At 41.1% G+C, this 18647-nt stretch overlaps 2 protein-coding genes across 7 annotated transcripts in view; both read left to right on the top strand.

Annotated features, from left to right (window-relative positions):
* Positions 1–2140: 2140 nt before the first annotated feature.
* RANBP6 (RAN binding protein 6) lies at positions 2141–6773 on the top strand. Of its 4 annotated transcripts, XR_013999924.1 has the most exons (3): positions 2141–2327; positions 3443–3575; positions 4146–4220. XR_013999924.1 is itself a non-coding variant. In XM_081152358.1 (2 exons), exons 1-2 carry the CDS (start codon positions 2192–2194, stop codon positions 5507–5509), a joined length of 2262 nt encoding a protein of 753 aa, XP_081008484.1. In that variant the 5' UTR covers positions 2141–2191; the 3' UTR covers positions 5510–6773. The 4 variants fall into 4 exon arrangements, 3 of the variants coding, with proteins under 3 accessions (XP_081008484.1, XP_081008483.1, XP_081008482.1); XM_081152358.1 differs by having other exon boundaries at positions 2141–2386; positions 3443–6773; XM_081152357.1 differs by having other exon boundaries at positions 2141–3575; positions 4146–6773.
* A 2611-nt stretch (positions 6774–9384) lies between these two features.
* The window catches only part of BRD10 (bromodomain containing 10), an 83023-nt gene continuing 73760 nt past the window's right edge, over positions 9385–18647 (top strand). For all 3 annotated transcript variants that reach the window (XM_081152355.1, XM_081152354.1, XM_081152353.1), the window contains exon 1: positions 9385–10051. In XM_081152355.1, the coding sequence (XP_081008481.1) occupies positions 9468–10051 (584 nt within the window). In that variant the 5' untranslated portion in view covers positions 9385–9467. The remainder of the gene's footprint in view (positions 10052–18647) is intronic.

Here is an 18647-nt window from a genome sequence, read left to right as displayed (position 1 = left end):
ACTGGGACCCTTCAGCAAACAGCCTAGGGCTCCTTAGAGTTTTTAATGTCTTTAATATGCTAATAGATACAGTGTTAAGAGAAGCCTTTCCCCTTAATACACTTACTAACATTTCCTGAAACAACAAATGCAAAGGCCCTGTAGTTAGACTTTTTCAAGAAACGGTGAGAAAACCAGTGAATCTGGAGCAAGATGCAGAGCTGTAGTTAAGATCTCGGAATCAGAACCAGAACTCAGCTCACCCATGGTTCTCAAGCTTTGGTATTCATATGAAAACCCACAGTGCTGGTTTAAAATTGAACGCTCTTGGGTTGCATTTCCCCAGAAATTCTTTTTTTAAAATTTTTTTTTCTTATTCTATATTTTATTTTTTCCCCATCACCATTTATCCCCCCATACCCTGTTCCACCTCCACCCATGCCCTCTCCCTGCAGCAGTCACCACGCTGTTGCCCCTGTCCATGACTTCTTTCTCTTTTTTGTCTTTTTTGCTCAATCCCTCCTCCCCCGCCCCTCTCAGTGCTGTCTGCTTGTTCTTTATCTGTGATTCAGAAATTCTGATTCAGTAGTTCAGAGCTTGATACCTAATATCTATGTTTAAAATACTCATCTCAAGTGATTCTGACACGGTTGATTTTCTGAGAAACATTGTTTACAGAATGTGGTTTCCTCCTGAAGGAGCATAGTATTCCACATTACAATGCAATTTAAGGAACTGACTACTTTGTGATTTTTCTATCTTTGTGGAAATATACAGGAGCATTTTACAAAATTAAAATTAAGCCCACTTGGAGAAGTTTAAGACAGACTTTGCAATAGGTGAAGGCCTCTGATCATGTTGCAAAACCAAGAATAATCATGGGCCAGTGGTATGGAGAAAGAGCATTAGTGTTGCTTTCTGAAGAGGTGAATTTGACACTCAGCAGTGTCATCTTAGGCAAATCCCTTAAACCTTCCTGAGTTTCCATTTCTCATCTAAAATTATATTGTATTATACTTATCCTACCAACCTTGCACACTAAAGGTCAAAATGACAGAGTGGCAAAGCAATAATACAAAAGTAAGATCCAATCATTATTAGAGGAATGATTGTTTTGAGTGACACACCTGCCTGAATTAAAGAAATAATATTTAGCTTCAGGGGCATATTTTTGGAATAATCTCAGCAGCTGCCTACTGAAAGAAAAATTTTAAAAGCATTTTACAGTTTAAACGACATGCAAGGAAAACCTTGAGTGACATGACAAAGGATACAAAATTAATTTAGAGGTAAGACCAGGATTCAAGTCTTCTGATTACTAGTCCAGGTCACTTTCCACATCATGCTTAGTTATCTTTCTCATTCTTTATTATGATCCATAGGCCAGATGATTCTGATACACACCAGAGTTTGAGCACCACGCTCTACTGCATTAGGTGAGGTGGTAATAATTGTCTTTATCTTTTATTGAACTTACTTGCTAAACAACTTTATTATTCACATACCATACCATTCACCAATCTAAATTGTACAGTTCAATGGTTTTTAGTGTAATCACAAGGTGTGCAACCATCACCACAATCAATTTTGATCACCCAGAAAGGAACCCCATAATCTGACAGCCCTCATCCTCCATTCTCCCCTCCCCCCAGCTTCAGGCAACCCCTAATCTACTTTCTGTAGAGATTTGCCTATTCAAGACCTTTCATATAAATGGAATCATGCAGTATGCGACCTTTTGTGATCGGCTTCTTTCAGCCGGTTTTCAAAATGTACTTTGTTTTAAAATTATAGGGTAGGGTAACTATAGAGATTAGAAATAAAGGGGGGAAATCACCCATAATCCCATTCTAACACAATCAATATAATCTTCTTTATTTTTTTCCCCCTCTGCAGGTGCGCTTTTATTGGACTGGAATACAGATTAAGGATGCCGCCCGCCAACAACCGGCTCCTACGAATCCCCGCCCCCCCCGCCCCCCCGCCCCCCCGCCCCCCCCCGCCCCCCCGCCCCCCGTTACCCCGCTCCCCCCGCCCCCCCGCCCCCCCGCTCCCCCGCTCCCCCCCCCCCGCCTCCCCGCGCCCGCCCAGCACCCCCGGCGGCGCCGCGCGGAGCGGCCCCGCCCACCCCGCCGGCGCCTCGCTTGCGTCACTGCCCGGAGCCGCAGACCCCTTCTTTGCTTCCCGGTCGCGGTGGCTTTGACAGAGCGCGATGGCGGCGACCGGGGCTGCAGGCGTACCGGCGACCGTGTCGGGAAAGCAAGAGTTTTACCAGCTTCTGAAGAACCTGATCAACCCAAGCTGTATGGTGCGGAGGCAGGCAGAGGAAATCTATGAGAATATCCCAGGTCTGTGTAAGACTACATTCCTGTTAGATGCCGTCAGAAACAGAAGAGCAGGTTATGAGGTGAGACAAATGGCTGCCGCACTGCTCCGCCGGCTTTTGTCCTCTGGGTTTGAGGAAGTCTATCCAAATTTGCCTTCTGATGTTCAGAGGGACGTCAAGATTGAACTGATACTGGCTGTTAAGTTAGAAACACATGCTAGTATGAGGAAAAAACTTTGTGATATTTTTGCTGTGCTGGCTAGGAATTTGATAGACGAGGATGGCACTAACCACTGGCCTGAAGGTCTGAAGTTCCTTATTGATTCAATCTACTCTAAAAATGTGGTTCTGTGGGAAGTTGCACTTCACGTTTTCTGGCACTTTCCTGGGATTTTTGGGAACCAAGAGCGGCATGATTTGGATATCATCAAACGGTTGTTGGACCAGTGTATTCAAGATCAAGAACATCCAGCAATCAGGACGTTATCCGCTAGAGCTGCAGCTGCATTTGTACTTGCCAATGAGAATAATATTGCTCTTTTCAAAGACTTTGCAGACTTGCTTCCTGGAATCTTACAGGCTGTGAATGACTCATGCTACCAGGATGACGACTCAGTGCTAGAATCCCTTGTTGAGATTGCAGATACTGTACCTAAATACTTGGGTCCTTACTTAGAAGATACTCTGCAGCTGAGTCTGAAGTTATGTGGAGACTCTAGACTTAGTAATCTGCAACGCCAGCTGGCCCTTGAAGTAATAGTGACCTTGTCTGAAACTGCAACCCCAATGTTGAAAAAACATACAAATATTATTGCACAGGCGATTCCTCATATATTAGGAATGATGGTTGATCTACAAGACGATGAGGACTGGGTAAATGCTGATGAAATGGAAGAAGATGATTTTGACAGCAATGCAGTTGCTGCTGAGAGTGCACTAGACAGACTGGCTTGTGGGCTCGGTGGAAAACTTGTTTTGCCAATCACTAAGGAGCATATCATGCAGATGCTTCAGAGCCCTGACTGGAAATATCGACATGCTGGATTAATGGCCTTATCTGCCATTGGAGAAGGATGCCATCAGCAAATGGAACCAATTCTAGATGAAATGGTTAACTCTGTTTTGCTTTTTCTTCAGGATCCTCATCCAAGGGTGAGGGCTGCAGCTTGTACTACACTTGGACAGATGGCTACAGATTTTGCACCTAACTTCCAAAAGAAATTCCATGAAACAGTGATTGCAGCTCTGTTGCGTACCATGGAAAATCAAGGTAATCAGCGTGTGCAATCACATGCGGCTTCTGCACTTGTTATTTTTATTGAAGACTGTCCCAAATCATTGTTAGTTCTATATTTGGATAGTATGGTGAGAAATATACATTCCATTTTGGTGATTAAACTTCAAGAGTTGATTCGGAATGGAACTAAGTTGGCTTTGGAACAGCTTGTGACAACCATTGCCTCAGTTGCAGATACAATAGAAGAAAAATTTGTCCCATATTATGATATATTTATGCCATCACTAAAACACATTGTTGAGCTTGCTGTTCAAAAGGAACTCAAGCTTCTGAAAGGAAAAACTATTGAATGCATTAGCCATGTTGGTCTTGCTGTTGGAAAGGAAAAATTTATGCAAGATGCATCAAATGTGATGCAGCTATTGTTGAAGACACAATCAGATTTAAATAATATGGAAGATGATGACCCTCAGACTTCTTACGTGGTTTCAGCATGGGCTAGAATGTGTAAAATTCTTGGAAATGATTTTCAACAGTACCTTCCACTGGTTATTGAGCCTCTTATTAAGACTGCTTCAGCTAAACCCGATGTTGCTCTCTTAGACACACAGGATGTGGAGAATATGAGTGATGATGATGGCTGGCAATTTGTAAATCTTGGAGACCAGCAAAGTTTTGGAATTAAAACTTCAGGACTTGAAGCAAAAGCAACTGCTTGCCAGATGTTGGTTTACTATGCTAAGGAATTAAGGGAAGGACTTGTGGAATATACAGAACAAATTGTAAAGCTGATGGTTCCTTTACTGAAATTTTATTTCCATGACAATGTTCGAGTGGCAGCAGCTGAGTCCATGCCTTTTCTCCTGGAATGTGCAAGAATTCGTGGCCCAGAGTATCTTGCACAGATGTGGCAATTCATATGTGATCCCTTAATCAAGGCTATTGGGACCGAACCTGATACAGATGTACTCTCAGAAATAATGAGTTCTTTTGCAAAGTCCATTGAAGTAATGGGAGATGGCTGCCTTAATGATGAACACTTGGAAGAACTGGGAGAAATATTGAAAGCAAAACTTGAAGGGCACTTTAAAAACCAAGAATTGAGACAGGTTAAAAGACAGGAAGAAAACTATGACCAACAGGTTGAAATGTCCTTGCAAGATGAGGATGAATGTGATGTTTACATTTTGACCAAAGTATCAGATATTTTGCACTCATTATTTAGTACTTACAAGGAAAAGATTTTACCATGGTTTGAACAGCTGCTTCCTTTAATTGTAAATCTAATTTGTTCTAGCAGGCCATGGCCAGACAGACAGTGGGGATTGTGCATATTTGATGATATTATAGAGCACTGTAGTCCAACCTCATTTAAATATGTAGAATATTTTCGGTGGCCAATGCTACTAAATATGCGAGATAACAACCCTGAAGTCAGGCAAGCTGCTGCTTATGGCCTGGGTGTTATGGCACAGTTTGGTGGAGATGATTATCGTTCTCTATGTTCAGAAGCTGTTCCACTGCTGGTAAAAGTTATTAAGTGTGCAAATTCCAAAACCAAAAAAAATGTCATTGCTACAGAGAACTGTATCTCAGCAGTAGGTAAGATTTTGAGGTTTAAGCCTAACTGTGTAAATGTAGATGAAGTTCTTCCACACTGGTTGTCATGGCTTCCACTGCATGAGGATAAAGAGGAAGCTATTCAGACTTTGAGTTTTCTCTGTGACTTAATTGAAAGTAACCACCCAGTTGTATTCGGTCCAAATAATTCCAATCTTCCCAAAATAATCAGTATAATTGCAGAAGGAAAAATTAATGAGACTATCAACTATGAAGATCCTTGTGCCAAACGCCTAGCTAATGTTGTGCGTCAGGTACAGACTTCTGAAGAATTGTGGTTGGAATGTATATCCCAACTTGATGATGAACATCAGGAAGCCTTACAGGAGTTGCTCAATTTTGCTTGAAGCACTTGAATATCACTTGAATATCATCTACCATAAAAGTAACTCCAAATAAGTGTTATGAATGGATTCCATTATAATTGAGAGAACCGTTCTTTCCTGCTAAGCAGTTTGTATTCCTTCCCCATGTTTCTCCAGGATTAGTCAGTGTTATAGCTTTCTGTTCACCTTGCATGTTTTATCTCCTAAACACAGATCCTGGTGATAACCTGTGCTTCCATTGTCTTAGAATGTTTGTCACCTTTTCCCTAGTTAATGTGAAGTATATAAATCGTTGCTATTTGTTTCAATTATTGATGCTGGGCAGGCATTATACTTGGCTTCAAGACGTCATGCTGCCTATCACAAGATGCTAAGAACTCACAAAGTTAGGATAGAACTTACAGGACAAACATCTTTGGAATTATGGGTAAGAATATAGTGGCAGGCTTATTTGTCCTTGATAATGTTCCTGGTTTTCATGGTAATGGGAGGATGCTGAAATTGGGACAGAGTTTTGAGATATTGCAGTGGATGTGGGGAGTCTTCTCTATGTCTATGAGTTTTTTCATAATGCCTTCCTCAGAACTGGGTAAAACATTCACATTCTACTTCCCATGGTGTCCAGCTGAGAGTTATGAGAACTTTAGAATTTTCTTAGCCAGGCTGGTCTCTATTTGTTAAACTATCCAGGACTCTAGGAATCATGTTTACTGAAAAGGGTGTCTTGACATCTAACATTGGTAGCATGTAACATATATGATAACACAGTGTTTGACAAATGGAAAGTAATAAATTTTGTGGGAGTCAATCAATGTTATGTGTTTGAGCAGACTATTGTATTGTGTATATATGCTATTTTTCCCCTGCAAAGCAGTTCAACAAAAGAGTAGTCCTGATTTAAAGTGTGGCTTAAGTAGATTTCTATTTTGAAGCAGCTCTTAATAGATTCTGTAGTAGCACTAAAGAGTATTCTATTGTGAAAATGAAAGGGAAGCAAGTTTAATTTTATCTTTAAACATGAAAAGGGAAACAGCTTTGAGACCAGTCATGTAGATGTACATTATAAGAAAACAGATCTAGAAATCTAGGGTTAATTATATTAATTGGAATGTCAGTCTTTAATGTCGAGCTTTTGTAAGGTAGAAAAGAGCTTTCTACTCAGCAAATCATTGATCCAAAATTTAAAAATAAATACATGTCATGGTTCCCTGGTGTTAAATGTGAGTACTGTGTATGTAAACTTTTTAGCAAGTACTAATAAGTGCTGAATAAATGGTAGCTATTATTGCTGTTGTTTGTACTTGTACTGTGTTCTTTTTTATAGTTTGGGATTCCTTTTACATTAGAATATCCCTCATTCACTCCCTACCAGTTCAGATCAGCAGGCCATTTAGGCCATTGTGGTCAGAGTTATGAAGGGGAGATTTTAAGGTATGTAATTCCTGTCCATTCTGTACAATTATTTATTATTAATGAGGGGGGAAAAGAAAAGGATATTAAGTACAGTATAGTCACAATTTTAAGTTTATTTAAGATAAAAAAGTATAGATGAATAAATAGAAAAATACCACCACAAAGTATTAATAGAGGTTTTCTCTAAGTAGTGGGATTCGAGGACAATTTTTCTTGAAACTATTTTCTAACTTACCTACAACCAACATATATTTTTTAGGTTCAAGGACCTGATCGAAACATCTTGGCCTCTTCATGACCTATAACTGAGGTTCCTTCAACTCAGCCATACTTCTTTATCTTAATATTCCTTAATCAAGAAGCCCTTGATCAACATTTCTTGCAATTTCCTACACTCTTGTGCATGCAGAATTGGAAATTCTGCCATATGACTAGGAATTAGGCCCCTGGAAAATTTTGAAGTATGACAGACCTAGATTTGAAAGTTGGCAAACTACTTTCTTAACTTAAGCATCAGTTTCTTTATCCGTAAAACAGACATAATACCCAGCTGATAGGATTGTTGTGAGAATTAAAGGAGGTAAGAATATAAAGTGTTTAGTATAGGGTTCAATAAATGCAAGCAAATATCTGAGAGTCCTGAAATAGGGTTGGTGGCTAAAGAGGAAGGGGGTATTTGCTGGTGTAGGGTGGATTCAGATTCTTGGGCTTTGTCAAAGGAAATAAGGGATGTCCAGTCAGACCCATTTTTTGGTTGCCAGTTGCTTTTGTTCCTGTGAGCTGAAGTACATCCTATAGGCTCCAAGGAGAGAATGCTGTAAGTACCTAATAAATTGCAAATGTCTTTAAAAGGTCCACATTAATGAGAATCTTGTGTCAGAATGATGTGACTATTTATTTATATAGCTTTTACTTTAAAAAATGCTTTATTTTTTCATTCTAAATAGTATTATGTGCATCTTTCAAGTAGAACACAAGAAAATAGTAATGTCTGCTTTATGGAACCATTAGCTCCTTTCTGCTCATTTACTTTTAAGCAATATGTAAATTAATGTGAAGGATGAGTCCATTTTAGACATCTAAACAGTAATTTAAAAATGTGTCGTGAGATTGTAACGCCACGGTAATGACTATTTAACAGCTAACTAATGCTATATATAGCCTAGACTTGAAATATCTTAAAACTTTTTAGTCCCAAGAATATTTTTAAAATGGGGTTCCATTCCCTTCCTTTATTCTTGGCAGATCTCAAGAATCAAGAATGTGGGAATATGTTTCTTCATTTTAAAAAAACGAGGTTTCCAAAATAGGAATCGATGTTAACTAGAGACAGGAGTTTCAGCAATCCAAGTTCTACAAATCATCTCCTTTTCTCTTGCATGTGGACATGTTTCACTTAGTCGAGTTCTTGAACTTTTCAAAATTCTAGTTTTATATGCATAATTGGAAAACCCAGCAGTCACAAGGGGGAGGCTGTGTGCAAATAAAATGTAAATTTTACAGAATAGGATTTACATTTTGTGCCTTGCTTTTAATTTGCTATTTAAAAAAGTATCTAGTAAGCCCCTTCTGGATTAATTTTAGTTTTTAGGGCCAGTAAGGGTCTCTTGCAAAAGAAATACCCTTCTGCAGTACTTGCTTTTAAAAATCCCTTTGCCCTCTCTGCGGGTACTGAGTAAAGCTGCGCAGGCGCCTCGCTTCCCTCTCCACTCCGCCCTTACTGTCGTCTACAAGCTGATGACATCATTGGCCCGCACAACCTACCAGAACTCGGGACCTGTAGCTAAGCCTAAATGCTCGCTGTCGCGTAGAGCGGGCGTGAAGGGGGTGGGGCTGTTTTGATGCGCATGCGCACCGTGGATAGCTACGGTGCCTCTTTCTTCGCCTATTTCCACAGCTCTCCCCAGCGGTGGGGGGGAGTGGGGACCTGAGTGCCCTCCCTCTTCTCTCTGCCCCTCCCTTTCCCTCTCCCCCCCCACCCCGCCCCGCGGGACTTCTAACTGACAGTTGTCGCCCGGCTCGGTCCGCGCGCCGCCTCCTCTTTCCCCGGTCCCCTGCAGGTAGAGAGGGGCGGGAGGGGTGTGAGGGAGAGGAGGAGGAGGAGCCCGACCCGCCGCGGCCCTCCGCTGCGGCCCGCTCGGGGGAGGCGAGAGAACCCCCTCCTTCGTCCTCGCCCCCTCCCAGTCCCCTAGCCGGCCCGGGAGGGGGTGGGGCGCCGAGGCCGCGGCGGCCCTGCTGGGCCTGGCGGGTGAAGAGCGGGCGGGGCGCGGAGGGGTGAGGCAGGCGAGAGCCGCGCGCGCGCCGCCGCCGGGGGGAGGGGAGAGGAGGGCACCTAGGCTCTCCTCTTCTCTCCCCCATCCCCCGCGCGCCATGTAACCCCGCCCCACTGGCGGCGAGCTCGAGACCCCCGCACGCGCGGAGCCCAGCCGGCTGCTGAGGAGAGCGAGGCCCGATGCGGCTGGGGCTGCGCGGTGCGGCTGAGCCCTGAGAAAGCAGCCCGCGCTCACGCGTCCCCCGGCGCCTCGAGCGGCAGCTCCACATCGCCCAACCTGGGCCTGCCCGGGGCATGAGCGTGCCCCAGACGCCGGGGGAGATGGAGCCCGCGGGGGAGGAGGAGCGGCCGCCACCGGCGGCGGAGGACGAGGAGGAGGTGGCAGCGGCGGCCCCGGCCTCAGGGCCGACCCGAGGGAGGAGTGCCTCGTCGCGGGAAGACGCGGACGACCAGGAGGAGGAGGAGGAGGCGATGGTGGTCGGGAGTGGTGGCTGCCAGGAGCAGGAGCTGAACTACGAGCTGCAGCAGGGATACCGCATCCTGGGCGAGTTCCTGCAGGAGAAGCACCGGGGCCTCACCGCCCCCTTCCTGCAGCCCTTGGGGGGCGTTGCCACCAGGGAGGAGGAGGTGGCTGAGGGGCCGCGCTGCGGGAGCCGGGGCAGTCGATCCCTCCCGCAGCAGCCCGGGCTGGGCATGTGTCTGCTGAAGATGGAGGAGAAGTTCAGTAGCGGCCAGTACGCGGGCATCACCGAGTTCGTGGCGGACTTCAGGTCGATGCTGGAGACGTGCTACCGCCTCCATGGAGTGGACCATTGGATCTCCAGACAGGGCCAGAAACTGGAGATGATGCTGGAGCAGAAGTTGGCGCTTCTCTCTCGGTGAGTGAGCCGCGTCCCAGGTGGGACTGGCTGACTGACACAAACACACCCTCGCACGTGTCCGAGGATGGGTTGGGCCAGGGGCCGGGGGGCGTAGCTGATAGGTGCTGAGTCGGTGCTGGAGAACCCTGGGAGGAGCAGCCTCTCTGGGCGGGGGCCCGCAGGGGTGTGGTAGGTGTTGGTGGAGGAGCCCTGCACCCAGATGAAAAGAAGCTGGGAAGGAAGCCGAGGCCAGAGCCTAAGAGCAGGTAAAGTTTGTAGGTGGAAAGTGAAGTGGTGCCCGTCGGAAGAATTATAGGGGTAGGCAGAGGAAAAGTTTTAGTGGGGATGGAATTTGGATCCGTAACTTTCAGACAGTTTAGCAAGACAGTATAAAAAGGTTTAAGGATGAAATATCGTTAGAGAAATAATTTTAGGTCATGTAAAAGGTGGTTGTTCCCAGTCATTAAAAAAATAATAGTATCGTTTTTCTACCCATGTCGGCCATCGGAGATTTATGGAGTTATTAAGTGGTTAATGATTACTCTGGTGTACTCCTGATCTTTTCGTCTCAGCTTCATCTGAGGAGACTGAAGTTTTCCAATAGTGGGTGCTTCAACACAAAATTGTTAGTACGTTTAGATATTTGTGTTTATTCTACCACAAATCATTGGCAATTCAGGTGACACTGTGCTGTTTGTTGGTGTACTCCATCCATATATCCAGTCAGTTATTTTAATTTAGTGAGAGGAATTAATGGAAGCCACTGAAATAAACGTAATTATAAAATTTGTACAAGCCAAACTAATTTCTCAAGTGGCAGTTTTTTAGGAATAGAAAAGTAATTGACTGTTGTTGGAAACAGTTGAGTAGTAGTTTGACTCTTTACTAGCTGAAGTGAACTTATTTAGCTTTAGTTTCCTCATCTGTAAAATGGAGATAATAATAGTACTTACCTAATAGGGTTGTTGTAGGATTAAATGAGTTAAATGTAAAGTCAACAGTGCCCGTCCCATAGTGAGCCCAATATAAATGTTTATCATTATAGTAGTAGTTGAGTAAAATGAATATTTTCCTCATATCTGAAACTGGGCATTGTACAGTGTTTTTATGGAATAGCTCCTGAAAAGTTGTGTTAATTTTTTGGCCCTTGACTTACAATTGTAATATTAAAATAATCTAATTTGTCACTGACTTCTATATGCTGTTTTCACCACAATCAGTGACTTCTTTCATTGAAAACAGTAGTTAACAATGCTTGACTCATTAGGGAAGCTGTATTTAAACTAAGGAACCTTTTCTTGAATCCTTTCATAAAATAGAATTATTTGGTAGCAGAATAATGATTCACAAATTTGCTTTGTAAATTACTTTTAATACTTTTTTAGTGTATTTGTTACCCTTGACTCCACAGTGCTTTGTAGTTATGACCAACATAAAAAACAATCCATACATGTTATTATTTTTAAGTAATAAAATATACTACAAATTGATGTCATAAGATTTTAGAACTGGAAGGAACCATAGATTTAATCCAAGCAGACAATTTTACAGCTAGAAACAGGATTTAGAATGAGGCAAGAGATTGACTGTATGAAAATGCCAAGAAGTAGCATATAGATTTTAATGAATTACAGGTATTTTCAAAAGCATTGTGTGTATAATAAATAATTTTTCAAGTCCCATAACAGAGCAGGGAGACTATTTCTCTTTCACATAAAGGTAAATTTCTGAATACTTAGAATCATTCCCAGTGTCTAAGCTCATTCTGATATGATTTAATAGCATCCATACTTAGAAATTAAACTTGTAACATTCTTTTGTTTGTAAACATAATATATTTCTGATATTATTAGTCTAAGAGAGATAAATTTCTTGCATTTTAGTAGCAAAAAGTAATATGATGGTCTCAAACAGATAAAAGTTTTGAGTCTCACTTTTTTAATGTTTCGTGTATGTAAACATTTTGCAAGATCACACTTGTTGATACTAGGAAATCATTTCTTTTTATGTACTAGCCTAAAATCTGAGTTATTACTCAATAAATGCTTTGAGTGGACACAACTTTGAGAAAAAGCATAGGTTGCAACTCTTCAGTATGCAGTTAAAATATATAGATGTTCCAGAGCATGCTATAGACTCCATATGAATATGATTTTCAGCAAATAGATGACTCAGATACCTTATTTGTAAATAAGTGGTATGTGATATTTTACTAATAAAAAAACAATCATTTAGATATTATCGCTTAAGTAGTGTTTTTTTAAAAAAAATTATTTATTGATTTTTAGAGAGAGAGGAAGGGAGAGAGAGAAATATCAGTTTGTTGTTCCAGTTATTTTGCATTCATTGGTTTGGTTTATTTTTGTATGTGTCCTGACCAGGGATTGAACCCACAACCTTGGTGTATATGGAGGACACTCTAACCAACTGAGCTACCCAGCCAGGGCTTATTTAAGTTTTCTCTTGTCTTCTGGTATATATTTGTTGAATTAACTCTTATTTTCAAATTTACACTAAGAAGAGCTTTACATCTACTTTATATACTAGTGAGCCTGTTAGTGAGCATGAAACGAGTTATCTTAGGTAAAAAGGATGCTATATTATCATTGTAGAGCAGCCCAATGGCATTAGTACTTTGGACTCATTATATGACTTGAATCTCAATTTCTTCATCTGTGCTATGAGAGTGTTAGGCTAGATTAGTTGATTGTATGTGAGAGTTTATCTGCCAGAGCTAGACATTCAAATCCCTGAGATCAAAAGATAAGTTCTCTGCTCTTAAATGGTTTACAGTTGAGTAGGGAAACAGAGACTTAAAAAAGATGAGTCTGTAATGGACATATAGACCAGGTACAGGGAAATTTAAGAGGGAAGAGACCTAAATCTGAAGGGGAGGGGGAGAATACTGGGGATGGCAATTGAGAAGAAAGATAAAGGGGAAAGAGAATATAGTAGTTACAAGATATCATATAAAAGTTTACACTTGAACTGATTCTTGAAGTTGAATATTGCTATTGGGGTTTTTTTTGGAGTGTATGAAATGGACATTCCAGAATGCTGAACTGCAGTGAATGCAAAGCATGAAATAGTATACAGTTTCTGGGAACTATTGGTACTTCTGTATGGCTACAGTATGGTCTCCAGAGTAGTGTCTGCACCCCAGGAGATATGAAGGATGATTGGTTGGGGTGAGGAAAGAAAACATTACAACTTCAGTATATTTCATTTTATCCTTTTTAATTTTTATTTTTGTCTTGCTCTTTGTGGCATTTTTAATAGCACTATGTATATCGTTTATAATCACATATAAATATATATTAGTAATATAGAACTAGATTATATATATTATTTGTAATATAATGAACTAAAACAGACAACATATCTATTCTCAAGAGAGTTATATTTCTAGAAAGAATCTCATTCATTTATTTGAAGCAACTAAGATAAATATCAATTAACATTAAAATAGGGAGAAAAATCTAAGTAGAAAGGAATAGAGAATACTTCATAGTTAGGAAGTTATGCACAAAGCTTTAGAAACTGTCAAACTGTTATAAGAATTTTTGCCTCTGGCAAATTTTAAATGATCATGTTTTTTGAAAGCTTTTAAATTTTAAAATATTTTGAAAGCTTTAAGAATATTGCTATATAGTTAGAAGATGGCTTTTTCTAGTTTTAAAAGGTTGTAGTTATAGAAGAGGCATCACCAGTGACCCCAACAGAGCTGAACCTAAAATTTTTATTTTGGCCACTTAAAATAATGTTTTGGTGAAAATAAGCTTTAATGTAATATATATTTGTTAAAATTATTTTTCATTTCTGAATTAAGTTGCTGTTAAATGGTACATGGGTAAAAAGCTTTCTTAAAATAGAACTAAAGGTTATTTTTTATCATTGCTTTTTAGTTGGTAGAATATTTTTCTTGGGGATGAGAGTGCAAAAGCATCATGAAACCTCAAAAATTTTAAAATAGAGATTTCCAAGTAAAAGTAGTAATTGAAATACGAATGAATTTTGTAGACCTATTTTAATCCCCTCCTGAGTTAAATTTGAATTTTGCTGACTAGCTTATTCTCAGTTAAGATCAAAACTCAGAAATTAATTGGGAATTTTAACAAGATGTTTCTTTTTCCCTAGTAATCTAACTCTCCTCACCCCCATTGGATTCTGTAATTCTGTCTTTTTTATGTAAATCTTTAGAAATTGGGGACCTTTGGTAATAGAATCTGGATTTGTCCCTTGTTCAGAACTACAGAATGTTAGAGCTTGAAACTCCATGTAGTTCTGTTTGTTATAACTGCCATTCTTTTTTATTATTATTATTGATTTCAGAGAGAGAAACATCAATGATGAGAATCATTCATCAACTGCCTCACGCACGCCCCCTACTGGAGATCGAGCCCACAACCCAGGCATATGCCCTGACCAGAATCAAACCATAATCTCCTGGTTCCTGGGTGGACGCTCAATCACTGAGCCATGCTGGCTGGGCTATAGTTGCCATTTAAAAAAAAAAATAGCCCTGTTATTTAGAGAAGATTCAGAAAATGTTTAAGTGCAGTCATGAAAGGATGAGGGATTTTAACAAGACATTTATTGAGTACCTGCTAGGACTTGGGGAAGCAGTTTCTGTCAAGAGGTTTAAAAGATGGTACATACACAATTATGATAAAAAGTAAACTATCTTAAAACTGATTCATTCTCAGACTTGTTCCATTGTCAGAACATCTGGAAATCATACTACTATTTGCAGAATATCATAAAATAATTGATATATTTAGTTGCATCATATTATTTCTTTTGTTAGGGGGTCCAAAAGGCTTTGTAAAATTATGGGAGGAAATGCTTGATTGAAAAGATTGTATTTAGTACCTTAGTTCCCCCCCCCCCCAAGTTGGGAGAAAATAATCATGGTGGTACATCTTGGTTCAGCTCATGAAATAACTATGTTCCAAGGGTGCATACTTTGAAGACTATTGTGGTGAGCTTTATTATAGAGTATTAGGGGAGTACAAAGAAGTTGTAACTGCAAGGGGGGAGGAGGGAGCTGGGATTGAAAAATACTTTATTAGATTTCATTCTAGAGGTTAAAGTTTTGGAGGGTGGGTAGAATATTGATAGGCAAACTTGAGTTCATTAAATAGTTACTTGAACTATTATATGATAGGTAAAGCCCTGTGGAAACAATGATAAATGTGACATTATACCTTCAAGGTGGTAGGTAAACAGAAACAAAGGTATAGGTCAGAAGAGTACGGAGTATTCCAGAGAAACAGTTTTTACCCAATGATTAGAGTATAGGGCGATGATGAGGAGCTGTAGTGGCAGATAAGTCTAGAAAGGTAGGTTGGGGCTAATTATGGATATTCTTGATTGCTTGCTAAGGAATTTATTTATTTACTTATTCATTTATTTATTTAATTAATTTATCTTTGTTGTTGGAAGTATTACAGATATCCCCCTATATTTTCCCCATTGATCCCTCCAAGCCGCATTCACACACCACCCCCCCAGGCCTTCACCATACTGTTGTCTGTGTCCACGGGTTATGCATATATGTATATAAATTCTTTGATTAATCTCTCCCCACCCACTCCCCCACCCCCACCTTCCCACTGAGATTCATCAGTCTGTTCCATGCTTCTATGTCTCTGGATCTGTTTTGTTCCTCAGTCTATTTTGTTTATTAGATTGCATACAGTGAGATTATGTAAAACTGAATCAGGAAGAATCAGAATACCTGAATAGGCTAATAACAGCTGATGAAATCCAAGCAGTAATAAAAAAAACTTCCAGCAAACAAAAGCCCTGGTCTGTATGGCTTCACAGGGGAGCTTTCTAATTATTTACGTTTTAGGGTTAGATAGTTTACTAAAAATTTTTCTTGCCTTTTGAGGTGGGCCTGTAGTGCTATGAACTTCCCTCTTAGTACTGCTTTCTCTGTGTCCCATAGGTTTGGAGTTGTTGTGTGTTCATTTTCACTTGTTTCCAGGAAGGTTTTTATTTCTTTCTAGATCTTATAGGTAACCCATTCATTGTTTAATAATATGCTATTTAGCCTCCATGTGTTTGAATGTTTTTGAGTGTTTTTACTGTAGTTGATTTCTAATTTCATGCTGTTGTGACCTGAGATACTTGATAGGATTTCAGCCTTGAAATTGTAGGTAGAGCCGTGGGCTCTACCTTAATCGTGGTAATTGGTGATGAGCTTGGGGATGAGGCTGAGGTGGGCTATCTGTAGCAGCCCAGCCAAACTGGAAGGTGACAATGAAGGGCTCGTAGTAGAGGAGCCCTAGCATGTGGTCTGTGTTTGAGCATGACCCATGTGCACTTGAGAGGAATGTATATTCTGCAGCTTTGGGGTGAAATGTTCTGTAAATATCAATTAAATCCATCTGATCTAGTGTGCCATTTAGAGTCACTGTTTCTGTGTTGACTTTTTGTCTGGAAGATCTATCCAGTGAAGTCAGTGGGGTGTTCAAGTCCACTTCTATGAATGTTGATCTCTCCCTTAAAGTCCTTAAGGTTATTATTGATAGGTCCTTACTTATTGCAATTTTAATTCTTTATGCCTATGTTTCTCTCTCTATTTCTTCTTATTACAGCAGCCCCTTTTACATGTCCTGCCATGCTGGTTTGGTAATGATAAACTCCTTTAGCCTTGTCTGGAAAGCTCTTTATTTCACCATCTATTTTTGAATGATAGCCTTGCTGAATAGAGTAGTCTTGGTTTCAGATCCTTGTTTTGCATTACCTTGAATACTTCATGCCATTTCCTTCTGGCCTATAGAGTTTCTGATGAGAAGTCAGCTGACAGCCTTTTGGGAGCTCCCTTGTAAGTAACAGATTGCTTTTCTCTAGCTGCCTTTAATATTCTCTCTCTGTTTTGAATTCTTGGCATCTTAATTATGATGTGTCTGGGCATGGGCATTTTTGGATTCTTCTTGCTTGGGACTCTCTGTGCCTCCTCAACTTGTGTGACTTTTTCCTTCACCAGGTTAGGGAAGTTTTCTGCCATTATTTCTTCAGACAGGTTCTCTAACCCTTGCTTACTTTTGACCTCCCCTGGCACTCTATGATGCGAATATTGTTACGTTTCATGTTGTCCCACAGCTCCCTTAGACTGTCCTCCTGTTTTTTAAATTTTTTGTCTTTTGTGCATCTCTGATTGTGTGATTTTTTTCTCCCCTGTCTTCTAATTCACTGATCTGATCCTCAGCTTCCTCTAATCTGCTGTTTATTCCTTCCAATGCATTCTTTATTTCTGCTATGTCATTCTTCATTTCCTTCATAGTTTCTGTATCTTTTTTCATGCTGTTAAGCATCCTTACAACCAGTATTCTGAACTCTGTATCTGATAGATTGCGTATCTCCGTTTCATTTAGCTCTTTTTCTGGAGACTTCTCTTGTTCTTTCACTTGGAGGCTTGTTTTTGTGTGTGTGTGTGTGTGTGTCCCCATTTTGGCTGCTTATTTGGGTTTGTTCCTATGTATTAGGTAGGCCTGCTAGGGCTCTCAGCCTCTTTAGAAGGTCTCTGGTGCAGGCCAATGTCAGATGCTTTGTGACTGGCCTTGAGTACCCTGTTTGGAGCTATCAACCCACAGCTTGAGGTCCCCTCTGTTGGGGTTGGGTGCCTTTGGATAGGACCAAGATGCACACCAAAGTCTGCTTTTCCAAGGCCTGGGTCCAGAAGCACATCAGGCAAAGACTCAAAGCACTCTGAGGTCTTCCTGTGCCTGCAGATTGATTAATCTGATTCTCTTAATGAGCCTCAGGCTGTAGAAACTCCACAGGATGGGGCAGATGGTTGTTATCAGCCTCTTAAGGAGGCTCAGGCTGTAGAAATTCCTTGGGGTAAGGGGAAATGTTTTCCAGCAGGGTGGGGCTATTGCTTCCCCCTCAGGCAAAAGCTGCTAGAAGGTAAATGTCTGCCCAAGAAAGATTTCCTCTGCAGTATGGGGGAATGACTCAGCACAGGAATCCAGAGGGGTGCCCTTTGAGCTCTGTCTCCAGAGCCCACAACCCTAGATTCTCCTCACACAGCTCCAGTTCTCTCTGCCCTCCCTCTGTTGGAGCCCGAGGTGAGTGGGTGCATGCAAAACTTTGTGTGTTGGCTCTTTAACAGGGTGCCTGCATTTCCAGCCGTCTCTCCATGGCAGACAGAAAGCCAGCTGTTTTTCACGGCCAGTTCTGTGGGCCCCTTTCTCAGTTCTGGTGCTCTGGCTGGGAAGCCCAGCCTGGGGTTTAGGCCCTAGAGTCCTCAGTGGGAACCCCCCATAGCTGAGATCTCCCTCCAGACTTTTAGCTACTGGGTGTGGTAGCCCAGCCAGCCCTCTTGTGCCTCTGCATTTCCTACCATTCTCTCTTTGGTCTCCACTGTTCCTCCTTGGTTAAGAGGGTGTTCTCCAACTAGTCTTCAGTTGTAGTTGATTATTCAGGATGGCTTTTCTATATTTTAGTTGTAATTCCAGTTTGGTCCAGGGAGAGTGTCAGTGTGGCTTCCACTCAGTCCGTCGCCGTCTTTAATCTTTCTACTTGTTAGTTTTCTTGATCTCATCTATATACATATGCATTATTTACTCACATACAAAATTTTAATACAAAATTTGGATTT

This window comes from Miniopterus schreibersii (genome assembly GCF_964146895.1).
Source record: "Miniopterus schreibersii genome assembly, chromosome: 11".
NCBI lineage: Eukaryota > Metazoa > Chordata > Mammalia > Chiroptera > Miniopteridae > Miniopterus > Miniopterus schreibersii.
The sequence above is the reverse complement of the archived record's forward strand: the minus strand, read 5'-3'. Positions and strand labels throughout refer to the sequence as shown.